The sequence below is a fragment of the Ricinus communis genome, chromosome 9 (assembly GCF_019578655.1).
Source record: "Ricinus communis isolate WT05 ecotype wild-type chromosome 9, ASM1957865v1, whole genome shotgun sequence".
NCBI classification, from domain to species: Eukaryota; Viridiplantae; Streptophyta; class Magnoliopsida; order Malpighiales; family Euphorbiaceae; genus Ricinus; species Ricinus communis.
Window position 1 is genome coordinate 27,344,357 of NC_063264.1, and position 19,293 is coordinate 27,363,649.

A 19,293-nucleotide genomic window follows, 5' to 3' on the forward strand; every position below is an offset into this window, starting at 1 on the left:
GCATTTTTGATGCTGCTATTGAAATAGCTCTTCTTACTATATTTTTTGCTACTCCACTCATTTCATAAAGTATTCTACCTAGTTTAACGACAGCCACCCAATATTCAGGAGATTCTTTCGCCGAACCCATATGTGTTTCTGTAGGTCTTAAAGTAACTGGTTGTCGGGAAAATATGCATACTCCTAGGACGTGCCTAGCTATTAGGTTCCGACTCATGGATCTGCTCTAAGGAAGTACTTTGCTTCTAAATAAGGGAGAGTCATGTGCTAAATTGTTTAACTCTTTGGCTTTGGTTCTTTGAGTTAAACAATTCTATTCTTACTCGCTGAATTCTCCTTTTTCGACTAAAAAGGAACGCCCAATAAGGGCCTGCCTATGTTGAACCCAAAAATGGGCGTCGTTATCTAAAGCAGTCATTCGATCAAGAATTTGTTCTTTCAGCAGAAAAAACCTTTGTAACCTAATCAACCAAGACTAAGTCATGACCTTTGTAACCTCACGGCCACTTTCTTTCCTAGAGCTTGCCTCACTATGCAGCTTGAAGATGAACTCCAGCTGTAACTGGGGCTCCGCTCCAGGAATAGGGTGAAGGCGCACAATGGTTAGCCAGTCGAACCTAGCCATTTAGATAATTATTTCTTATCCATCATAGCCAGACACAAAAGTGTACAATCCGATAAAAATTTGTGGTTCTTGAAGTTCATGAAGAGTCTCTTGTTCTCTTACTTACTCTAGTGGCTAGTAAAGGCCAACCGAGAGTGGAGAACGAATGGCTCAAGAATCGACTGGTTCTGAGTGGACTTATGGAGCTGCTGCTTGGATTGTCTCCAGCTTTTTTCCCTTAATTTCATCAAGCCTCGCTTTCTATTTCTACAACAACCCCTACATGTGCTAAGGAACCTTGCACCAGGATCTTGAATACGATATTGGCTCTTTACGATAGACAACGCCAAATCTTGAAAAGGAAGGAAAGCTACTTCTACACCCATTCTTATGGTCTTTCTAACGAGAATTTTGGCAGCAAAGAAACACTCGCTGTCTTTTCTTCGCGAAGAAAATGTGTGCCATTAATTGAAAGAATTAAATAGTTATTTTTTACTAATAATGAGAAAGAAAGAATGAGAGAAAGAAAGTTAAATCAAAAGAGAGAAATTTAAATTATTATGGTAAAAGAGAGGATCTATTTTGGACAAAAAAAAAAAGAAAGGGATAAAAATGGCAAAAACAGAAAGGATCTAATTAAAATTTTCTTAAAGAGGCATTTGGTTCACGGATTGATAGAAAAAATATTTGGAAATATAACATTGATATGTTTAGTTTATTGAGAAAAATTGAATTCTTATGAATGCTAGCTTGATTTATATTTCATAATTAAAAATTAAAAAAATCAAATAATAGAATTAAATTTTAAGTGTTCATTTTATTTAATATTAATAAGTAATTAGTTGTTATTGCTATTTATAATTTTAAATAACATATTATAATTTACTATTTATTAGTATTTTATATACCATTTTTAATCATATTATTAATAGTTCATCTAAAGTAAACAAAGGAATAAGTGATTCTCTATTGATAGAGAAATTTTAGTTAGATTTTGGAGTGTTGACAAATTAAAAGCCAATAATGACAGTGGCCACTTCCAATTTGATCTTTGTTTGATCTTTTACTAACAAATGGACCATAATACTTTGTTTTAAGAAAAGGGTGGTCGATAAAAGAGAAAAGTAAGGGTAATTTTTATTTTTATTTTTATTTTTAACTTTTTTTACTGTACCATCTAAATGGGATCTTGCTTTCCCCACTATAAGAAAGGTGGAAAAGTTACTTTTTGTAAAAGTTAAAATAGATGTCGACTATATATATAACTCTTCATTCAATTAATTTTAGAATAGAGAATTATATAATATGATTGAGTAATTATTGTATATCTATTAAAATGAGTAAAGCAATTATTAGATGACACAAATCTATATTAGTAGATTAACGATATTATGGTAACTTATTTATTTATTTAAATAATTTCTTATTATAATAATTATGCACTCAAAAGAATTTTAGAGGCTCGTTAGAGTACTATTATGGGTACTCCGCCGTCTATTTTAGTAAACTAAAGATATTATAGTAACTTATCTATTTATTTCAATAATTTATATATTTCTTATTATAATATTATGTAATCAAAGAAAAAGTGATTTATGTAGAAAAATCAATTTAATCTTTTTTAGATATTCTACACTTTTTAATTATTTTTATATATCATTTTAATTTTAATAATTTATTAACATAATTAAATATTAAATTAGTTAATTATTTATCAAATAATTAAATATATTATTTTTATTTATTAAAATCTTTTATTTATTTTTATAATTTAATTAATAGTACTCTACAACTATAAAATTTATTTATATAATTTAGACTCGTACAAATTAATGAATTCTTGATAATTTATATTAACAGAAAGACGTATAAAATTAATAAATTATTTAAAATAATACCAATTCATTATTTATAATTAAAATATAGATTTATAATGATAGAATATTAAAGACAAAACCCTATACTTTTTATTTATTTATTTTAGTTGAAAAAGTTATTAAATATATTAATCATTGTTCAGTTCAATTCGAATCAACAATCAATTGACATGTTGCTTTCTTACAACATTAGTATAATTATTAAGTATTTGGTTGAAATTCATAATATTTATAGAATTTTTATTTATAAATCTAAAATTTATATGCTTTAAATGGAGTGAAAGTTAATTTAGTATTCTTTATAATCAAATTTATATGAAATCGGTTATCGCTAAATTAAATTCTACTAAAATAGGTAGAATTTCTAAACGAATTCCACATTAGTAAGTCATTATATTTCATAACACCAAAATATCTCTTTCAACTTTGTCATTTCTATTTTATTTTCTCTCTCATTCTTTTTAAATGAAATATTTTTTTTTTATAAATTTAAACTAAATATATAAATTTTAATTTTAATCCATAAAAATCCGACTAAAGCAACTAAATCATTACTTAGATAATGAAATATGCAAAGAATAGAAAATAAAACCTAATTAAAATAAGCAAATGGATATTTGCTGACCATCATACCACCACTTTAAATGGTAAAGCTTTTTTAATGTCTTAAAATCATAGATTCATAGGCGCTATAATAATTAATATTTGTATCATTAATTACATGAGGATTTTAAAAAATAAATAAATAAATAAAAAGAGTACTGTATAACTAACTGCCTTGCCATGGACCCAGACATCAAATATGGATTCAATATAAAAGATTTCTAATATATTAGTATAAAAATTAAAAAAGGAAATTTTAGTTATAATTTTATAATATTTGATGAAATATACATAAGAAACATAATGTAAATTTTAATTAAAATTCTTATAACAAGCTAAAAAATCCATTATTTAAACTTGGCCTGTTTATTAAATAAATCTTAAAAAAATATTTAAAATTTATTAATTTATATAAATAAGTATGAACGAACCACTAACCCACTTATAAGCAGCTTAATTTATTCATAGCCCTCAGGCATTATATTTATTTCTAAAACTCTTTATTCAATTTGACCTTTTATATATAAAATATATTTTTAACAAAATATAAACTCTATATATGTATAATTTATATAATATTTATAAATAATGAGTCGCATACTAAAAAAATTTAATCAGACCGAGTCATGACTCAAATTTATCAAACTATGCCCTAGTTTGAATTTTTTTTTTCTTTTTTTGGCAAATATTCGAACCGTTGGGTGATAATTAAACCTCACCTAACAAATTTTTATCCAAATATTATCTGAAAAAAGAAAAGCATAAAAAAGTAAATGAAAAAGGTAACTAACCTTAAAAGCATATAATGGGAGTATGAGTTTCTATAAAGCTGCAATCTCCAAAAATAATTGAATCTCATAAAATAGTAAAAAGGAAAAAATAAACAAATATTTTTATATTAACATAATTAGAGAAATTAAAAAAATATATTTTAAGATTATTTTTTATATTGACATAATTTCATCGATATAAATTCAAAGGTTAATTACTATTACCCTCCTCATGTTGCATGTATTTACAAGTTCAACCTCACTTTTTTTAAAATGAATTAGTTGTCTCTAGCCATTTAATATTATGTCTTTCTTTTTTGGTAAAACATTCTAAACATCTATATAAACCCTAAAGTTTCCTTAGGTAATTTCATATATATAATGCAAGAGATTTTTGAATTAATTCACTATCTATAATATATAAAGAACGACAAATTTTCTCATGAGATTCTTGGCAACATTTTATAAAGCCACATCATGTAAATTTTTAATAAAAAAAAATTATGATTTTAATATAATTATATAATAATTTATTATGACATTAAATACTAATCAAATAAAATGATAATATTAAATATTGATCAAATAAAATAATATAATTAAGTATTTATTAAAATAAAATGATAGCTAAATATAATAAAAAATTATTAATTATATAAAGCCACTGATTTATCATATATTTATTATTTTTTATAATTCTTTTATGACTATTATATTTTAATGTTATTAAAGTAAAATGGTAATATTAAGTACTTATTAAAATAAAATTATAGCTAAATATAATTTTTTTATAATATAATATATCTATAATTAGAATAAGATACTTTAAACTAAAAATTTAAATTATAAGATTCTCAATAATTATGCATTAGCACGAGTAAAAAAATTAAGGTATATAAAAGTCGTTTGATATTGATAAATAATGAGAGGAAATAATATTTTTTTAAAAATAAAAATTTTAATTATATTTGGATTGAATATGATCAAAAAAACTTTCGAAAAAGTAAATAACTCAACTTCGTTAACTTACTTAAAAGAGCTAATTAAATAGAATTTTTCGAGGTAAGTAGAACTCAACATACCAATATTCTCTTACTTTATCTAAAAAAAATCAATACTAATTCTATTATATGGATATTACTCTTTTTTAAAACATAACGAAAAGCAACAAAATCATCTATTTCCTAGAAAGTCAAATTATATACTAAATACTTTTAATTTCTAATAACGAAAAGATAACTTTTTTAGAAATTTAACTTCCTAAAAAGTATATTTCTTGAAAAATATACTATTTATATCAAACAAGGCTTTAGTATTAAATATTTAATTTCATTTACAATATAATATTTAGATTATGGTTTACCGATAAAGAAAATGAGAATCATTTCACCATATTTAAATATGCTCTTTTAGGAATATTTTTAAAATTATTATTTTTTTGTCTCAAATTTTATTATGTACAATTCAAGTTCAAATGGAAAAGGTGGTTAGGGATGAAAATACTTGAACATACATTGGATCGGTGTATTTTAAGAATTAAATACTTGACAAAAAGAACAAAATAAAATTGTTTGTATTACTACTCTATGCATTGGATCGGTGCATATTAGCTTTCACATTTTCAACTAGCCAAACTATTGAATGGGGCGGTTCTGAAATTAGGCAAAAAACCAACAACAACAACAACAACATGTTAGTGTTTAAGGATATGTAATGTTTGCCAAAATGGAAGGCTTTTGCTACAACAAGACTATGTTTGCAATATATCTAAGTATTTATTTACTTTCGCTCGTATACATTGCGATTTTTTTTTCCTGAAAATATGATCTGTAAATGAAAAATAAAATTATGTAAGTATTTTTTTTAAAATTTTGTTAGAGAATTAATCATATTAGTATTTTTTTTTTACTATTTTATATAAAGTATTTTATTACAACTTTAACACCTTAATTATGATATATAATTATCTCATATTCTTCCACCTTTAACACCTTAACTTTAACACCTTAATTATCTTATAATCTTTTTTTTTCAAATTATTTTTTATAATTTTAACTTTGATTATATATTTTTTAATTTTTAATTTTTATAATATAATAATTATCTTATTAATTACAAATTATTTTTTTCTTTTTATTCAACGTATTTGTACTTATTTTTACCCTTCATCCCTCTTTTTATTTTATTTTATATATATTTTATTCAGATGATTTTTGATAGAGTTTAATTTCAACTAAAAAAGAGTTTGTTAATTAGAATTAATTTTTATATTAATAAATAAAGTATTCTTAATGTATTTATTAAAAATAATTTATAAATTAAATTTCTTATGCAATTTAATAAATTTATGTCTATATATATATATATATATATATGAGAACAATGTTCTATTATTATTTTTCTCTATCATACAGAGTATGTCATATGATTTCTAAACTTTTTATTTTTTATTTTTAGAGAATTAATCTATTCTAACGTATTTTTCTACTATTTTAAAGAGCATTATGTTACAACTTCTAATACTTTAATTAGGATATTTAATTATTTCATATTTCTCTACTCTTTTGGATTCTTATTTATAACTTTCACTTTAAATAATTTATTTTTCAAGTATTATATTACAATACAACACCTAATTATAAATTTTAAGTATCTAATAGTCATTTTTTCTCCAAAATCTTCTTTATAATTTTAATATTTGATTAGATTTTAAGGTTCTTTATTCTCATAGTCGATTAATTATTCTATCAATTAAAGAATTATTTTTAATTATAGCTTTAATATTTATTTGCATATTTTATTCATCATTGTATTCTATCTTAAATATATTCAAACGAAATTATTTTGATATGGTTCAATTTCAAGTAAAGAACTCAGTTAATTAAAAATTAGATTTTAGGTTAGATTTTCTATAATTTAGTAAATGAAAAAAATAACATAAAATATTTTTAGTTTTATATATGTAAAGTAAGAAAATATTACCGAATTATGCACTTAAAATATATAAAATACTAAATCAACAAAAAAAATATTAAAAAATAAATGAAGTATTATAACATAGTAATTTGATTTAATTTGATTTATATTATTAAAATGTTTACTTTATTTGATTTTATGGGATACTTCTATTTATTTAATTTCATATGGATGTTATGAAAAGAGTATAAAAAATTAAAGAGTTTAAAATAGAAAAATTATTAAATCATATAAAAAGATAGAATAAACTTTTATTAGTGAATGAATTTATCGTCATTAAAATTAAAAAGTATTTAAGAAATTTTAAAAGATATAACACGTTTATATATCTAATAAAAGACTAAACATAAAACATGTACTTAGTTATAAGTCAATTAATAATTTTAATATTTTTACTAAATATTTCTAGTATGGTATCATTTAATTTTAATTTTAGTGACTTTATAATTTTTATTGACATTAAAATTAAACTGCTCGTAAGGCGGACAATTATCTAGGTTTTTTTTAGAAAGAATTCATTCATGGAAATAAATAAATATACCTTAACATATATCTTTTTTTGCTAAAAAAATGAACCACCAATATTAGGGGAAATATGTAATTTTAGAAACTTAATTATGACAAATATTGAATTAAAATAATTTAGGTTACATTATTCATATCATACTTTTACAATATTATCTTTTTCTGAGTATGAATTACCAATATTTATTACCTAATTAATTTGGTATTATTTGATTTTATAGAAGGATCTCAAATAGGGTAATATATTTGCATCCTAATGGTCCATAGGGTATTTAGTAAATTTATCAAAAGTAGTTGTTTGTAAATGAAAAAGAAAGAGTGAAGGATGAAATAAGTTTTCAAAGGAACAAAATGATTATTACATTGAAAAAGAAAATCTTGTACCATTTCCAAAACAATAAGATGAGGAATTACCACAAGTTTTTAGTACCTACTCGCTCTGCATATCTTCTAAACTTAGAATTTTCTTTTTATCAAGCATGCTCTACACCTAAAATACTTTAAAATCTAACTATTTGTATATGAATATTTAAAAATTATTTTATTTGAATTTATTAATCCGCTATATTAATTTTTTTATTCACGAGAAATCCAATAAACTATATACCATATAATAGAAAATAGTTATTTTTTTTATACTTGCAATAAATTAAAAATGAAAAAAATTATTTAAGTATATATTGTATAAAATTGTATTTAATTAAAAATATTTAAAATATAAAACTGGACTAAGACTCAATTTATAAGTATTTTTTTAAGCTACACCTTGGGATTTGAATATATTTATTTATGAACTTAGTATAATTATAATCTCTCTTATCTATCATTAAAAACAAGAGAAAACAAGAGAGGAACTTAAGCACAAAGGAAAAAAACAAACATTAATTTAGCACTTAGCATTGTATAATGCCATATATGAAGGTTCTTAGCAGAAGAAAGTGGCTAAAGGTGTATGATAAACGCAAACAGAACAAAACTGTCACTACCCTACAAAAAACTAGAATAAAAGAAAACCATTATAACCACATTACTTTACAAAAATTTTAAATTTATTAAAAACAACTCACCAGAACCAATTATTCTTTTATAGTTTTCTAGGAATTTTTGATCCATCCAAGAGTTTAATGAAAAAGAAATTATTTTTTAAGTTCTTAAAAATAAGAAAAAGAAAGTTTGATGTTTCTTACTTTTACTTTATTTTAATATCATATTCTTTTAATTCATGCCAACAACAATATTATAGTAATTAATTTATTTCTCCTTTTCTTGTGAACTATTATTATTATTGTTACTCCTCACTGCTATTGCTGTACTCTCTCTCTCTAACAAATGAACAATGCCCTAGATCTTTCTCTATCTCCACTCTCTTTCTCTACATGTCCTAGTTTTCTCTTTCTAGGGTTTTCACTTTCTAGTTTCCATATCACACCACTCTTTTTCCTTTCTTATTTTTTTTTTCTCTTCAACTTATTTGTTGAGTGAATGTGTTATTTTCTAGTTTATTTTTTTTGGTTAGATTTTTTATGGATTTATGGATTTGTTGGATGAGAAATTGTGAATTTTGGTTGGTTTTTCATTGCAAAATAGCAAGCATTTTAAAGGGTTTTACTTTGAAGTGGTGATTCTTGATTATTTCATTGCAAAACAATAATAAGAAGAAGAAGATAAGGTTTTGTTGGGTGCTTTTGGAATTTTCAGTTACTGGATTTGGTAGAATGTGCAGCCATTACTGAGATTTTCTCCATAATTTTGGAGTTTCTAGTGATTTCTTGTTGTAAAGTTATAATCTTTGAAGTAGTTATTGTTAAATGTTATGTTCATTTGGCTGCAAAAATGGGATTGTTAGAATTTTGAGTTATATTTATATAGCTTAGATTCCTTCCTTTATCTTTTAAAGGAATATTCTTTGGTTGTGTTTGATGCAAATGGGGAAAGGAAGAACATAATTGTAAAGAAAAGATGAGAAATTTTATTTGTAAGTATTGGTTTTGAAGAAGGGTGGCGTAGAAGTAGTTTATGTGTATAATGGGTTGCGTTTGTTGTAAACCCTCTGCGATTGAGGATAGCAAAGACAGCCCAGGAGAGAGGCTTTCTAGTAAGGCCTCATCAGACTTGCGAGTATCAAGGGCCACCTCTTCAAGGAGGGAGGAAGCATACAGAGTGAAAGATCGATATGATAGTAATGATGGAAGAGCAATGTTGATTGATAAGCACTCAAATGGTTCAGTTAGATTACATGGAGGTGAAAATGCTGATAGGAAAAGGGAGAAGATGGAATATGCTGTTGCTCAACCTCATCCAGGAAAGGGTACTGTACCAAAAGCAATTGAAGGGGAACAGGTTGCAGCAGGGTGGCCTTCTTGGCTAGCTGGAGTGGCTGCAGAAGCAATCAAGGGATGGCTTCCACGACGTGCAGATTCTTTTGAGAAGCTGGATAAAGTATGTTTTTTTCTCTATTTGTTTCTTAGTTGAATTTGCTGTATAATCATGGCAGCAGGGACAATCAAATTTTTTTTCTCTCTTTGGTTTTCAATTAACTTAATTGAAGATATGATCTTAGTTTAATGTAGAGTTTTATTTTAAATAATGCTACTTAATGGTAAATTAAATTTTCCGCGCAAATAAAAAATAAAAAAACTGAATGATCAGCAACATGCCTCTTGCAATGAATATCAGTAGCGATTGTTGCTAATTAGAATAAGAACCTAGTAGAATAAGTGCCTCCACAAGATATATTCCATCCCGGCATCAGCATTCCTGGGCTTGCTGGAAGGCTTTTACTGTGTTGGTATTTCTAGCTCTTGATTGAGATACTGTAGGTAGAAAATGTGGACTAACATTTATTGGAATGTTGTTGGGGTTTTATGGTGTTGAATTTCATAGCTTTGATTGCGATAAGTTAGGAGAAACTATGCACCTAAAGATTTCTGCTTGGAAAATAAACGGCACTTTAAATTCCAGATATATCCAGCTGTAGCATTCCTAGAAGCTTTGTTTTCTCCCAAGTTGGTACCTTCTGGATACATTATAGTTAGAAGTTCTGTTTTCAGCTGACTAAGTCTGCAAGGTTAGAAAGTATGCTGGAGTTTTGGTTGAATCTTGAATGACTTGCAATCATTTCATTGTAGCAGGATCCCCCATTTATGCAACTATCAGAAAAGGAACTAGTGATGTGTAAATGTTTAAACATGTGCATGATGAACTTCTATATCTTGTTTCTTGCAATTACATTCAAAATTAGTTAAATTGTAACATCGGAGTTCTATCTGCATGAGTCCAAGAGCGTAAAAGAAATATAGGAGGTGCTTCTGAAGTAAGAGGTTATGTTTGACATTTATTTGTTATAAACGAGGTGGATTTGAAACTTTTACCATCAAGTTTGGATATACCCTTGTCATTGTTGTTTCCGTGCTACTTGGTCGAACGCTAATGGTATCTAGATAGTTCCAAACGCATAATGTTCAATCAAGGTGTTGATGATGTGGCTATTTGTGAGAGGTTATGCACTCTGGGGAAGGTTGAGACTTCAGCACAAAGATACAGGAGTTGAGAACAACATTAAAGAGAAATTATAGATACTAGTATTGTAATACAATAGTTTTATCTTTTTTGGCTTGTATCTGCATTCTATTCAAGCTATTTCTGAGTAGTTGATTGTTAATTTGTTACCAAAAATTGGCCATAACATGTCTACAATACTTTTGTTTAGATTAGATCATTGAACTTGTATGAAGGAGGGTTAGTTTTATTGATGACCACTTTGCGAGTTTTAGTTCAAAGTCAATTCTATGTCAAAGTAGAATGGTATTAAAAGGAATCAATATTTTCAACTACCAGCTGATGGGTTCTCCCAGTAAATTTTTTTGGTTTAAGTTGGGAAGGACTTGTGTTTAGAGATTGTGTCTTGAAGGATTGAGAAATTTTTACATAGTTGGATGATTTATATGGGCTAAACAGTGTCCTATTTATCCTGCCTTCTCATATTTGGAGCTAGAGAACGGGATTGCTTTTATTCATCTTGTATATGTTAAACTTTGAGTTGTCACTTCTCTAAATGTAAACTCCAAGTACTTAAAAAGATCTGGCTATTTTATTCAGTTTGACAGGTGCTTGTTCAATGATTTGTTCTTTTTCCTTATCTCATATGTTCTCTGTGTTGACATCACCTAGTCGGCTATTTTTCTATCTTCATCTCATGACATTTATTTCATTGCAGATTGGTCAGGGAACTTATAGTAATGTCTATAGAGCTCGTGACCTTGATCAGAAGAAGATTGTTGCTTTGAAGAAAGTAAGGTTTGACAACCTGGAACCTGAAAGTGTTCGGTTTATGGCCAGGGAAATCCACATTTTGCGTAGGCTTGACCATCCTAATGTGATAAAACTAGAAGGTCTAGTTACATCGAGGATGTCTTGCAGTTTGTACCTTGTATTTGAATACATGGAGCATGACTTGGCTGGGCTTGCTTCACACCCTGGACTGAAGTTTACAGAGCCACAGGTACTTGTACAAGCTTTATCCTCAGGAATTATGTCTATTGTAGGCCTGTTTTTCCATATTCTGGCTATATGGTCTAATTTATGTATTTGTTGCCAGGTGAAATGTTACATGCAACAGCTTTTGCAGGGGCTTGATCATTGTCATAGCCGTGGTGTTCTACACCGAGACATAAAAGGCTCTAACTTATTAATTGACAATAATGGTATCTTAAAAATTGCAGATTTCGGTCTAGCAAGTTTTTATGATCCAACATATATTCAACCGCTCACAAGCCGAGTTGTAACTCTTTGGTACCGTCCTCCGGAGCTTCTTCTTGGAGCCACTTACTATGGGACTGCTGTTGATTTATGGAGTACGGGTTGCATACTTGCTGAACTATATGCTGGCAAGCCTATTATGCCTGGAAGAACTGAGGTACTTGTCTTTCTTTTTCTTCTGAAACAACCGGTTTCAGGGATCCCTCACCATACTTCCCTTTTCCTTTTTGCTGCCTAGTAGTTCTTGTGATGTTATGTCTTGAGATTTGGATTTCTAAGAATATATTTCACCATCAGGGGATTTGACTCCAGGAAAAGCTGGTTTTTAAATATGATTTTATGTATTTCCTTGCTTTGGTTGTGAAGCAGCTTTCTTTGGATGTGATGTTACAATAGGAAATGGTGCCAATCATTATGATAACCGACATCTAACAATGAGTACAAACTCATTTGTCAAGAGGGTAGGATACTAGGTTGTTTGGGAAATATTTAGCCCTTTGCATTTTGTTTCTTTCTCTTTTCCTCCATGTCTAAGGCCGCGACATAGATTTAATGTGTGAATTGTGAGAAAAAATTAAGAAAAGATACAAATAGATGGTTATTTTGTGAACTCTGTTTTCTTTCTACTTCTCTATGTTCAGCTTGTCTTAGTTTCTTGTATCACCTTGGTTTGGTTATACGTGCAGTTGATCAGTTATTTGGATTCCTAAATGCCTCTGCCTTGTAGGTGGAGCAGCTGCATAAAATTTTCAAGCTCTGTGGCTCACCTTCTGAGGATTACTGGCGGAAATCGAAATTGCCTCATGCCACAATCTTTAAGCCTCAACAGCCTTATAGACGCTGTGTTGCAGAAACATTTAAGGAATTCCCTGCACCAGCTTTAGCACTTATGGAGACTCTACTAGCTATTGACCCTGCAGATCGTGGAACTGCAGCTTCTGCTCTGAAGAGTGAGGTATGAATAGAGATGCACAGGTTCTAATTAGACATTCTTTTCCTGTTTCACCGTCTCCATTACTATTTCCTTTGCTTCTCTCTTCTGTTGGGAGTGAGCATGGCTGGATGTGTGGACCTATAAGTTAAGATTGGAGCTGCGCAACAAAGCAGTTAGTTTCTGTTTTTCAAATTTATTGTCTGGATATGATTTCAAATTTTTAAGTTTAGAATCTCAAATAAAAGAAAGCCTGAAAATTTAGGATCTCGATATCAATTCACCAGTGATTTGTCAATCCTTCAATTAAATTTTTATTATGCAAATTGATGCATGGGGCTACAATATTCTTATCATAGTATTTTTGAACATTAACTTAGTTTTGTCATTGCTTTCCTTCTTTTAGGGAGTTCTTAGTGTCTTTAGGGTGTCTATTTTAGTAATTTATTTAGTACCTAATCAGTATTCCTGTGTACTTGTTAAGGAGAATAGTCAACATCAAAATAATTTTGATCCTTTTTGTTTTCTTGTGGACTTTAAAACTGATTTTAAACATAGTCTGGCCTTGTTATGCTTCTGTTCCATGTTGCATGCGAAATGTTATTAAACAAGTCCTTGGGTTTCAGCTCTCTTGCCGCATGAGGGCTTCTTCCTTTTTTTTTTTCTCCTTTTTCTGAATTTAAAGTAACTTACTATGTTCAGAGTCTTGGACTTCATTATTTTTATTTGTATGTTTGTTTTAGAAGAAGTGTTTGGGAATTTGCTATTTATTTCCATTGAAGAAAAAAAGTTGAATATTTGGGGTGGTTGTCCTTTAATATAAGTGGTTGATTTATTTCCAAAAAGAGAAGAAAGAGAAGTTAATGTGAAAGTTTGATTTATTGTATAAATCATTTTCTGAAAACAATAGTAGCTTTTCATGTTATTTAGCTCTTGTGGCTTCTTTATTTATTATTTTTTTCTTTCTCTAGTTGTTTTTGTACATTCAGATTTTCAACTACTACTTTATTATCAACCTATTGAGCCTTTAGACTTTCTTTTATTTTTTTCCTTTTTCTTTTTAAGCATTACATTTTCTTCTCAGTGTTATCAACACCTGGGTTTGATCTAGATTTGAAATTAGGAATGGCTGGAGTTTCTGAAGACCTTGGCTCATATAAATCAATGTTTGGTAGATTGTGGTAGTATTAGATCTCAAAAAGGGCTTTACATGTAAAATGACCATTTAATATCTTCCTTTCACCCGAGTTCCAATTGTTAGGAAAAGCAGCTATCAAAATATCGAGTGGAAGTCAAACTTTATGACTTTTATTGGGCACTGTTCCTTTGTGCATCATTAGTTTCTGCGGCTTGATCTTTAAGCATAATTGCGCATAGGCATTTTACTTTGTGAGATCATGATATATGGCCTTTTCTTTTCCAGGCTAGGGCTACAGCTTGCCTTTGAATAAAAATTAAAAGACTATACAATGGCCCTTCAGCCCTGTCCTCACCCCTACCATACCTCACACATTTTGTTCACCTGCTGGTGTTGCACCATAGCATGGCATCTTGTTAACTGTATTACTGATTGACATTTTGGTTTTTCACTTTCTTATCAAATATATTTGCTGTAATCTTATTGAGAATGCGTATGAAAATCGCCAACCTTGGATAAAGATTTAAGATCTTCAAAATTTATGTTTTACATATGTAAAGTAGGTTACCCAGATTGGCGATCCCTTTAGACTTCTATTATATGCCTTGTTCTATTTAGGAAATTGTGGAAATATGGACTTTTATATACAAAGAAATATTTGTGCATGCATTTATACAAACATTTTTTGGCCAACTGAGTCTGGTACTCATATTTTTTAGTTCTATCATTTCTATTAGTTATTTTATTGTTGATTGTCATTGACATGTTTAATATGTGTTTTCCAGTTCTTTGCAACAAAACCACTTCCATGTGATCCTTCAAGCCTGCCTAAGTATCCTCCCAGCAAAGAGTTTGATGCAAAAATGCGGGATGAGGAAGCGAGAAGGTAAAGAGTGTAGGAAAATAGGAAATGTTAGGAATTGGAAGAGAATGAATTACGTTTTTTAATCTGTAGTTGCTGAGCTCAGTTTGTAGCGTCATGAAATACTATTTGATGACCCAAAATTTGTACTTTGGCATTTTAGCTATATGACTTTGTTGTATCGTAGAATTGTCTTGTGTTATGTTCTGATTAGCAGGATCCTGCTGTGGAAACCAAAATTTTAGCACTTGTTTAGACTTAGCTATCATGGCTTGATGTAGTGCCTTGTTGGCTCACATTGTTTGTAGGGATTTGCATAATTAGTTGATCTCTTATTCTGCACTTCTACTGCTGCTCTCTGAAGTGTTGACTAGTTAGGCTGTTATTGTTGCTGATAACTTTCTTTCACTTATTGACAGACAAGGACCAGGAGGAAGCAGGGGCCAGAGACCTGATATTGAAAGAAGAGGGACAAGAGAATCTCGAGCAATCCCGGCTCCTGATGCCAATGCGGAGTTAGTCTTATCGATGCAGGTAACTCGTTAAACACATAAGTGTTAAGCAAGTAAAGGATGTGTTTAGGAGGTTATACATGATGGAGCTCGACTATCTAGTTAGAGGAAAGATTAAAGGAAAAAAGTATATAGAATAATTAGAAAGAAAAGAAGAAATCATGACCAGGTTTGGGAAAAGAAGGGACTAGCTTGTGATTATAAGCCATCCAAATAAATTAACTAAACATGGTAGTGCTTAAGACATAGCGGCAGAGCACTCTGTGTGCATCCTTGTAAACATCTCCAAGTCTTCCCCAGGGCAAATGTTTTTTTGCACATGTTTTTTTGGCTGAAAGGTGGAGTTCCTGGGATTTAAATTTGTGTCATCAGATTATTGCTTTTAGTTTGATTTAATTTGATGAGGTTATTTAATTAATCGCAGAAAAGACAAGGTCAATCCAATTCTAAGAGCCGGAGTGAGAAATTTAATCCTCATCCAGAAGAAGTTGCTTCTGGCTTTCCCATCGACCCACCTAGACCATCGCAAGTAGAATCAGGTGTAGATCCACAAGGGCACCAACATAAGAGAGCTTCCCATTCTGGATCTTTGGTTCACCGAGCTGCCTGGGCAAAGGCTGGTAGAAACCCAGATGATGCTCCAAAGGTTTCTACAGGGGCTGACTTGTCAACAGTGTCAGGTTTAGTAGCGGCACGGAGAAGTTTATTATCTGAAGATCGAAGAGAAAGATCTGGCTCATCACAGCCTGAAGTTCCAAAACTAATGTCAAGATTTCCAGGTTCCTTCAAGGAAGTCTCAGAATCTTTTGTGCACCAGGACCAAAAACTTCAGGGTGTTGCAAGTTCTCACCAAAAAGATGGAAGAATCAGCAATAATGATCCAGTCCTTGTAAGTAGTCTTATTCACATTTTAATTTTTCTCTCTTCTCCTCTCAATCTTCTGCTGAAATTTTCTCACCAAAATTTTTGGGAACCAAAAGCTTGGCCAATTGTTAAGTGTTATTTATTATTATTTTTTTCCTCTGCATATTATTTCGCAAGCTCCTTGTAAATTGTAGTTGTCTTCAGGGAAGTAATACGGTTGGAACTTAAATTGTGGAACTTCATGCGGCTGACTGATCATTATCTCACTGTTTTTTTCTAACATCTTAAAGTGCTCGAGCAATTGGAAATGCTTGCCCTTCTATTTTCATGATTTCTGGTGGGTAACTTATCCATGGTTCTTGTTATCTATATAATTTTCAGGTTGGGTATGGGTCAAAAGGTCACAAAATCCATTATTCTGGTCCATTGCTTGTTCCACCAGGGAACGTGGATCAGATGTTGAAGGATCACGATCGGCAGATCCAAGAAGCAGTTCGACGAGCTCGCATAGACAAGGCAAAGGTCAGAAAGGTTCAGGTCGAGGGGAACCAACAACTATCAACGAATTCAATATTTGTTTCCGGTCGCTGAGCCCCGACTGAGCATTAATGTCAGGAAGATCACTGCAGAATAAGTTGACTGGTGGTTTTCTCATGTTAAATATTGAAGGTTAAGTTGTTGGGTAGGGGGTTCCTTCTTTTTTTTTTTTTTTTTTTTTTTTTTGTATAGGGGTTGTTCTTGGGAAAAGGTTAGCTAGAAGCCATATTATAGCTGCTGATTGATAAAATCTCTTGCCCCTTGTCTCTGTCTGCAGATTATAATGTGTATTTACTTGTCATTCTGGGACTGCAACTATCTATGGGCCATTCTTGTAGAGCAATTTTATTAGTCATACGCTGTAGAGTAATGACATTATTATTATTATTATTTTTTTTAATTATGGTGTTAAAGAAGAGAGAAATTGTTGAATTCACCATGCTCAATTCAGCAGGGAAGGGGCTTCTTCTCTTATCATTTCAGGGTTGCCATTTTTTTGTGTTACCATTTCATTCATTGTCTTTCAATTTAGGGGTATTTCTAATTCTCATAATATTAACTTCGATGAAAATCATTAAAAAAATTATTTATAAATTTAAATTTGAAATTTATAAATTTTTTTATAATTTTAGAGTTGATGTAATTTGAATAAAGTAAATTAATTTAAAATTTTATATAATTAAATCTATATTAAATTAGTTATAATTAAATTAAGAGGTAATTACTTTTTATTATATATTTTTTTACTTTGAAATACTAATTGTCGTTTGTATCAATTTTATTATATTAATTGTTTTCATGATTTTATAAAATTAACCATTAGCCTCTTGTATTTAGGGCGTAAATAAGTCGAGCTGTGCCGAGCTTTTCAATGCTCAATTTCAACTTGTAAAATTTTAATTGAGTTCGAGCTCGATTGTTTTTTTATATTTTAGAGCTTAAGCTCGGCTCCTGATTTTCATATTTTTGAACTCAGTTCGAGCTCGGATTGTAATTAGCTCAATAATATATATATACGAGCTGAATTTGAACTCGACTCGTTATTAGCTCGATATTTATATAAACGAACTAAGCTCGGGCTCTGCTCGATTTCAAGCTCGTTAAGCAAACTCGATTTTACCAAATATGTAAGCAAGCTCGATTTTATCAAATATGTAGTTGTAAATTTTATAATTATAAATAAATTATACACAAAAATAAAATAAATATAAAATTTAGAAACTAAAATAATTAAATCTTCTTAATAAAAAGAAAGAGTTCAACAAACTCGATAGAATTATATCTCAAACTCATTTCAAATCCATTTATAATTCGGTCAGAATTAGAAGTGAAAACGAGTCGAGCCTAGCTTCATTAAGCATGTTACAAAGATATTTACTTATGTTAATTTATAACAGATCTTACTCCAATACCTTTTCTTTATCAATTAAACTATAATACCTTTTATGTTAATTTTATAGAGTTTTTACTCTATTTACAAACTCCACATTAAGCATATTGTGGAAATATTTACTTATGTTTCATTAATTTATAAATATATAAACTATAATTTTCAAATATCTTTAAGTATTTATATAATATTTTTTTAATGCTAAAACTACGGAATTTTATAGTAATATCTTTAAATATTTACATAATATATGTTTGTTTATTCAATACTAAAACTATGTAGTTTTATAATAAAACAACATAGCTTATATTGATTTAAGTTAACTATATTATACACAAAACTACATTATTTTGATACATAGTTTTTATTTTATTATTCTCTTTAAATTAATTTATAACAAAAAAATTGAGTTCTTATGATTTATTTATTTATTTCTTTTTTAATTAGAATATATTATTTATTTATTTGTTTATTAAACTAATGCAAGAGCGAGCTCAGACGATCTAAGCACTACTAAGTTCGAGCTCGACTCGTTTAATAAACGAGCTCAAAAATGAAGTTTGAGTTTGACTCGTTTATCCTGATGATTGGACTCGAACGTGTTTTTACCGAGTTGAATTTAAAGTAGCTTGCGAGGGGCTCGACTCATTTATAGCCCTATCTGCATCCAAAGTCAATGTAGTTAGAAGACTAAATTGAAAAATAATATTACAATTTAGTTCTTAAACTTATACTAAATATGAAATTCATCCAAAATTAATTGTTTTATTATATTAGAATGAGACTATTAATTTTAGTGGGAGTAATAATTAGTTTTACAATAAGTTAAATGCAGTTTTAACAAATTAATTAATTATTATTTTTACTGATTTTATTTTTTAAGTACTATTTAATCCTAAAAATAAAAAATTTTAAAATTTTATAGTTAGAGCAACATTATCAAAAT

At 28.8% G+C, this 19,293-nt stretch overlaps 1 protein-coding gene across 2 annotated transcripts; it reads left to right on the forward strand.

Annotated features, from left to right (window-relative positions):
- Positions 1-8,621: 8,621 nt before the first annotated feature.
- Positions 8,622-17,357, forward strand: LOC8273737 (probable serine/threonine-protein kinase At1g54610). 2 transcript variants are annotated; one of them, XM_048379283.1, is made up of 8 exons: positions 8,626-9,794; positions 11,572-11,856; positions 11,953-12,270; positions 12,841-13,068; positions 14,968-15,068; positions 15,464-15,578; positions 15,981-16,445; positions 16,802-17,357. In XM_048379283.1, the coding sequence occupies exons 1-8, from the start codon at positions 9,372-9,374 to the stop codon at positions 17,009-17,011; spliced, it is 2,145 nt and encodes a 714-aa protein (XP_048235240.1). In that variant the 5' UTR covers positions 8,626-9,371; the 3' UTR covers positions 17,012-17,357. The 2 variants fall into 2 exon arrangements, with proteins under 2 accessions (XP_048235239.1, XP_048235240.1); XM_048379282.1 differs by having other exon boundaries at positions 8,622-9,794; positions 11,572-12,270.
- The last annotated feature ends 1,936 nt before the right edge of the window (positions 17,358-19,293 follow it).

Coding starts and splice junctions, on each gene's coding strand:
- LOC8273737 (XM_048379282.1), top strand. CDS start 9,372: ATGTGTATAATGGGTTGCGTTTGTTGTAAACCCTCTGCGATTGAGGAT. Junction 15,579..15,980: donor AGTTAGTCTTATCGATGCAG/GTAACTCGTTAA, acceptor AATTAATCGCAG/AAAAGACAAGGTCAATCCAA. Junction 16,446..16,801: donor GCAATAATGATCCAGTCCTT/GTAAGTAGTCTT, acceptor TATAATTTTCAG/GTTGGGTATGGGTCAAAAGG.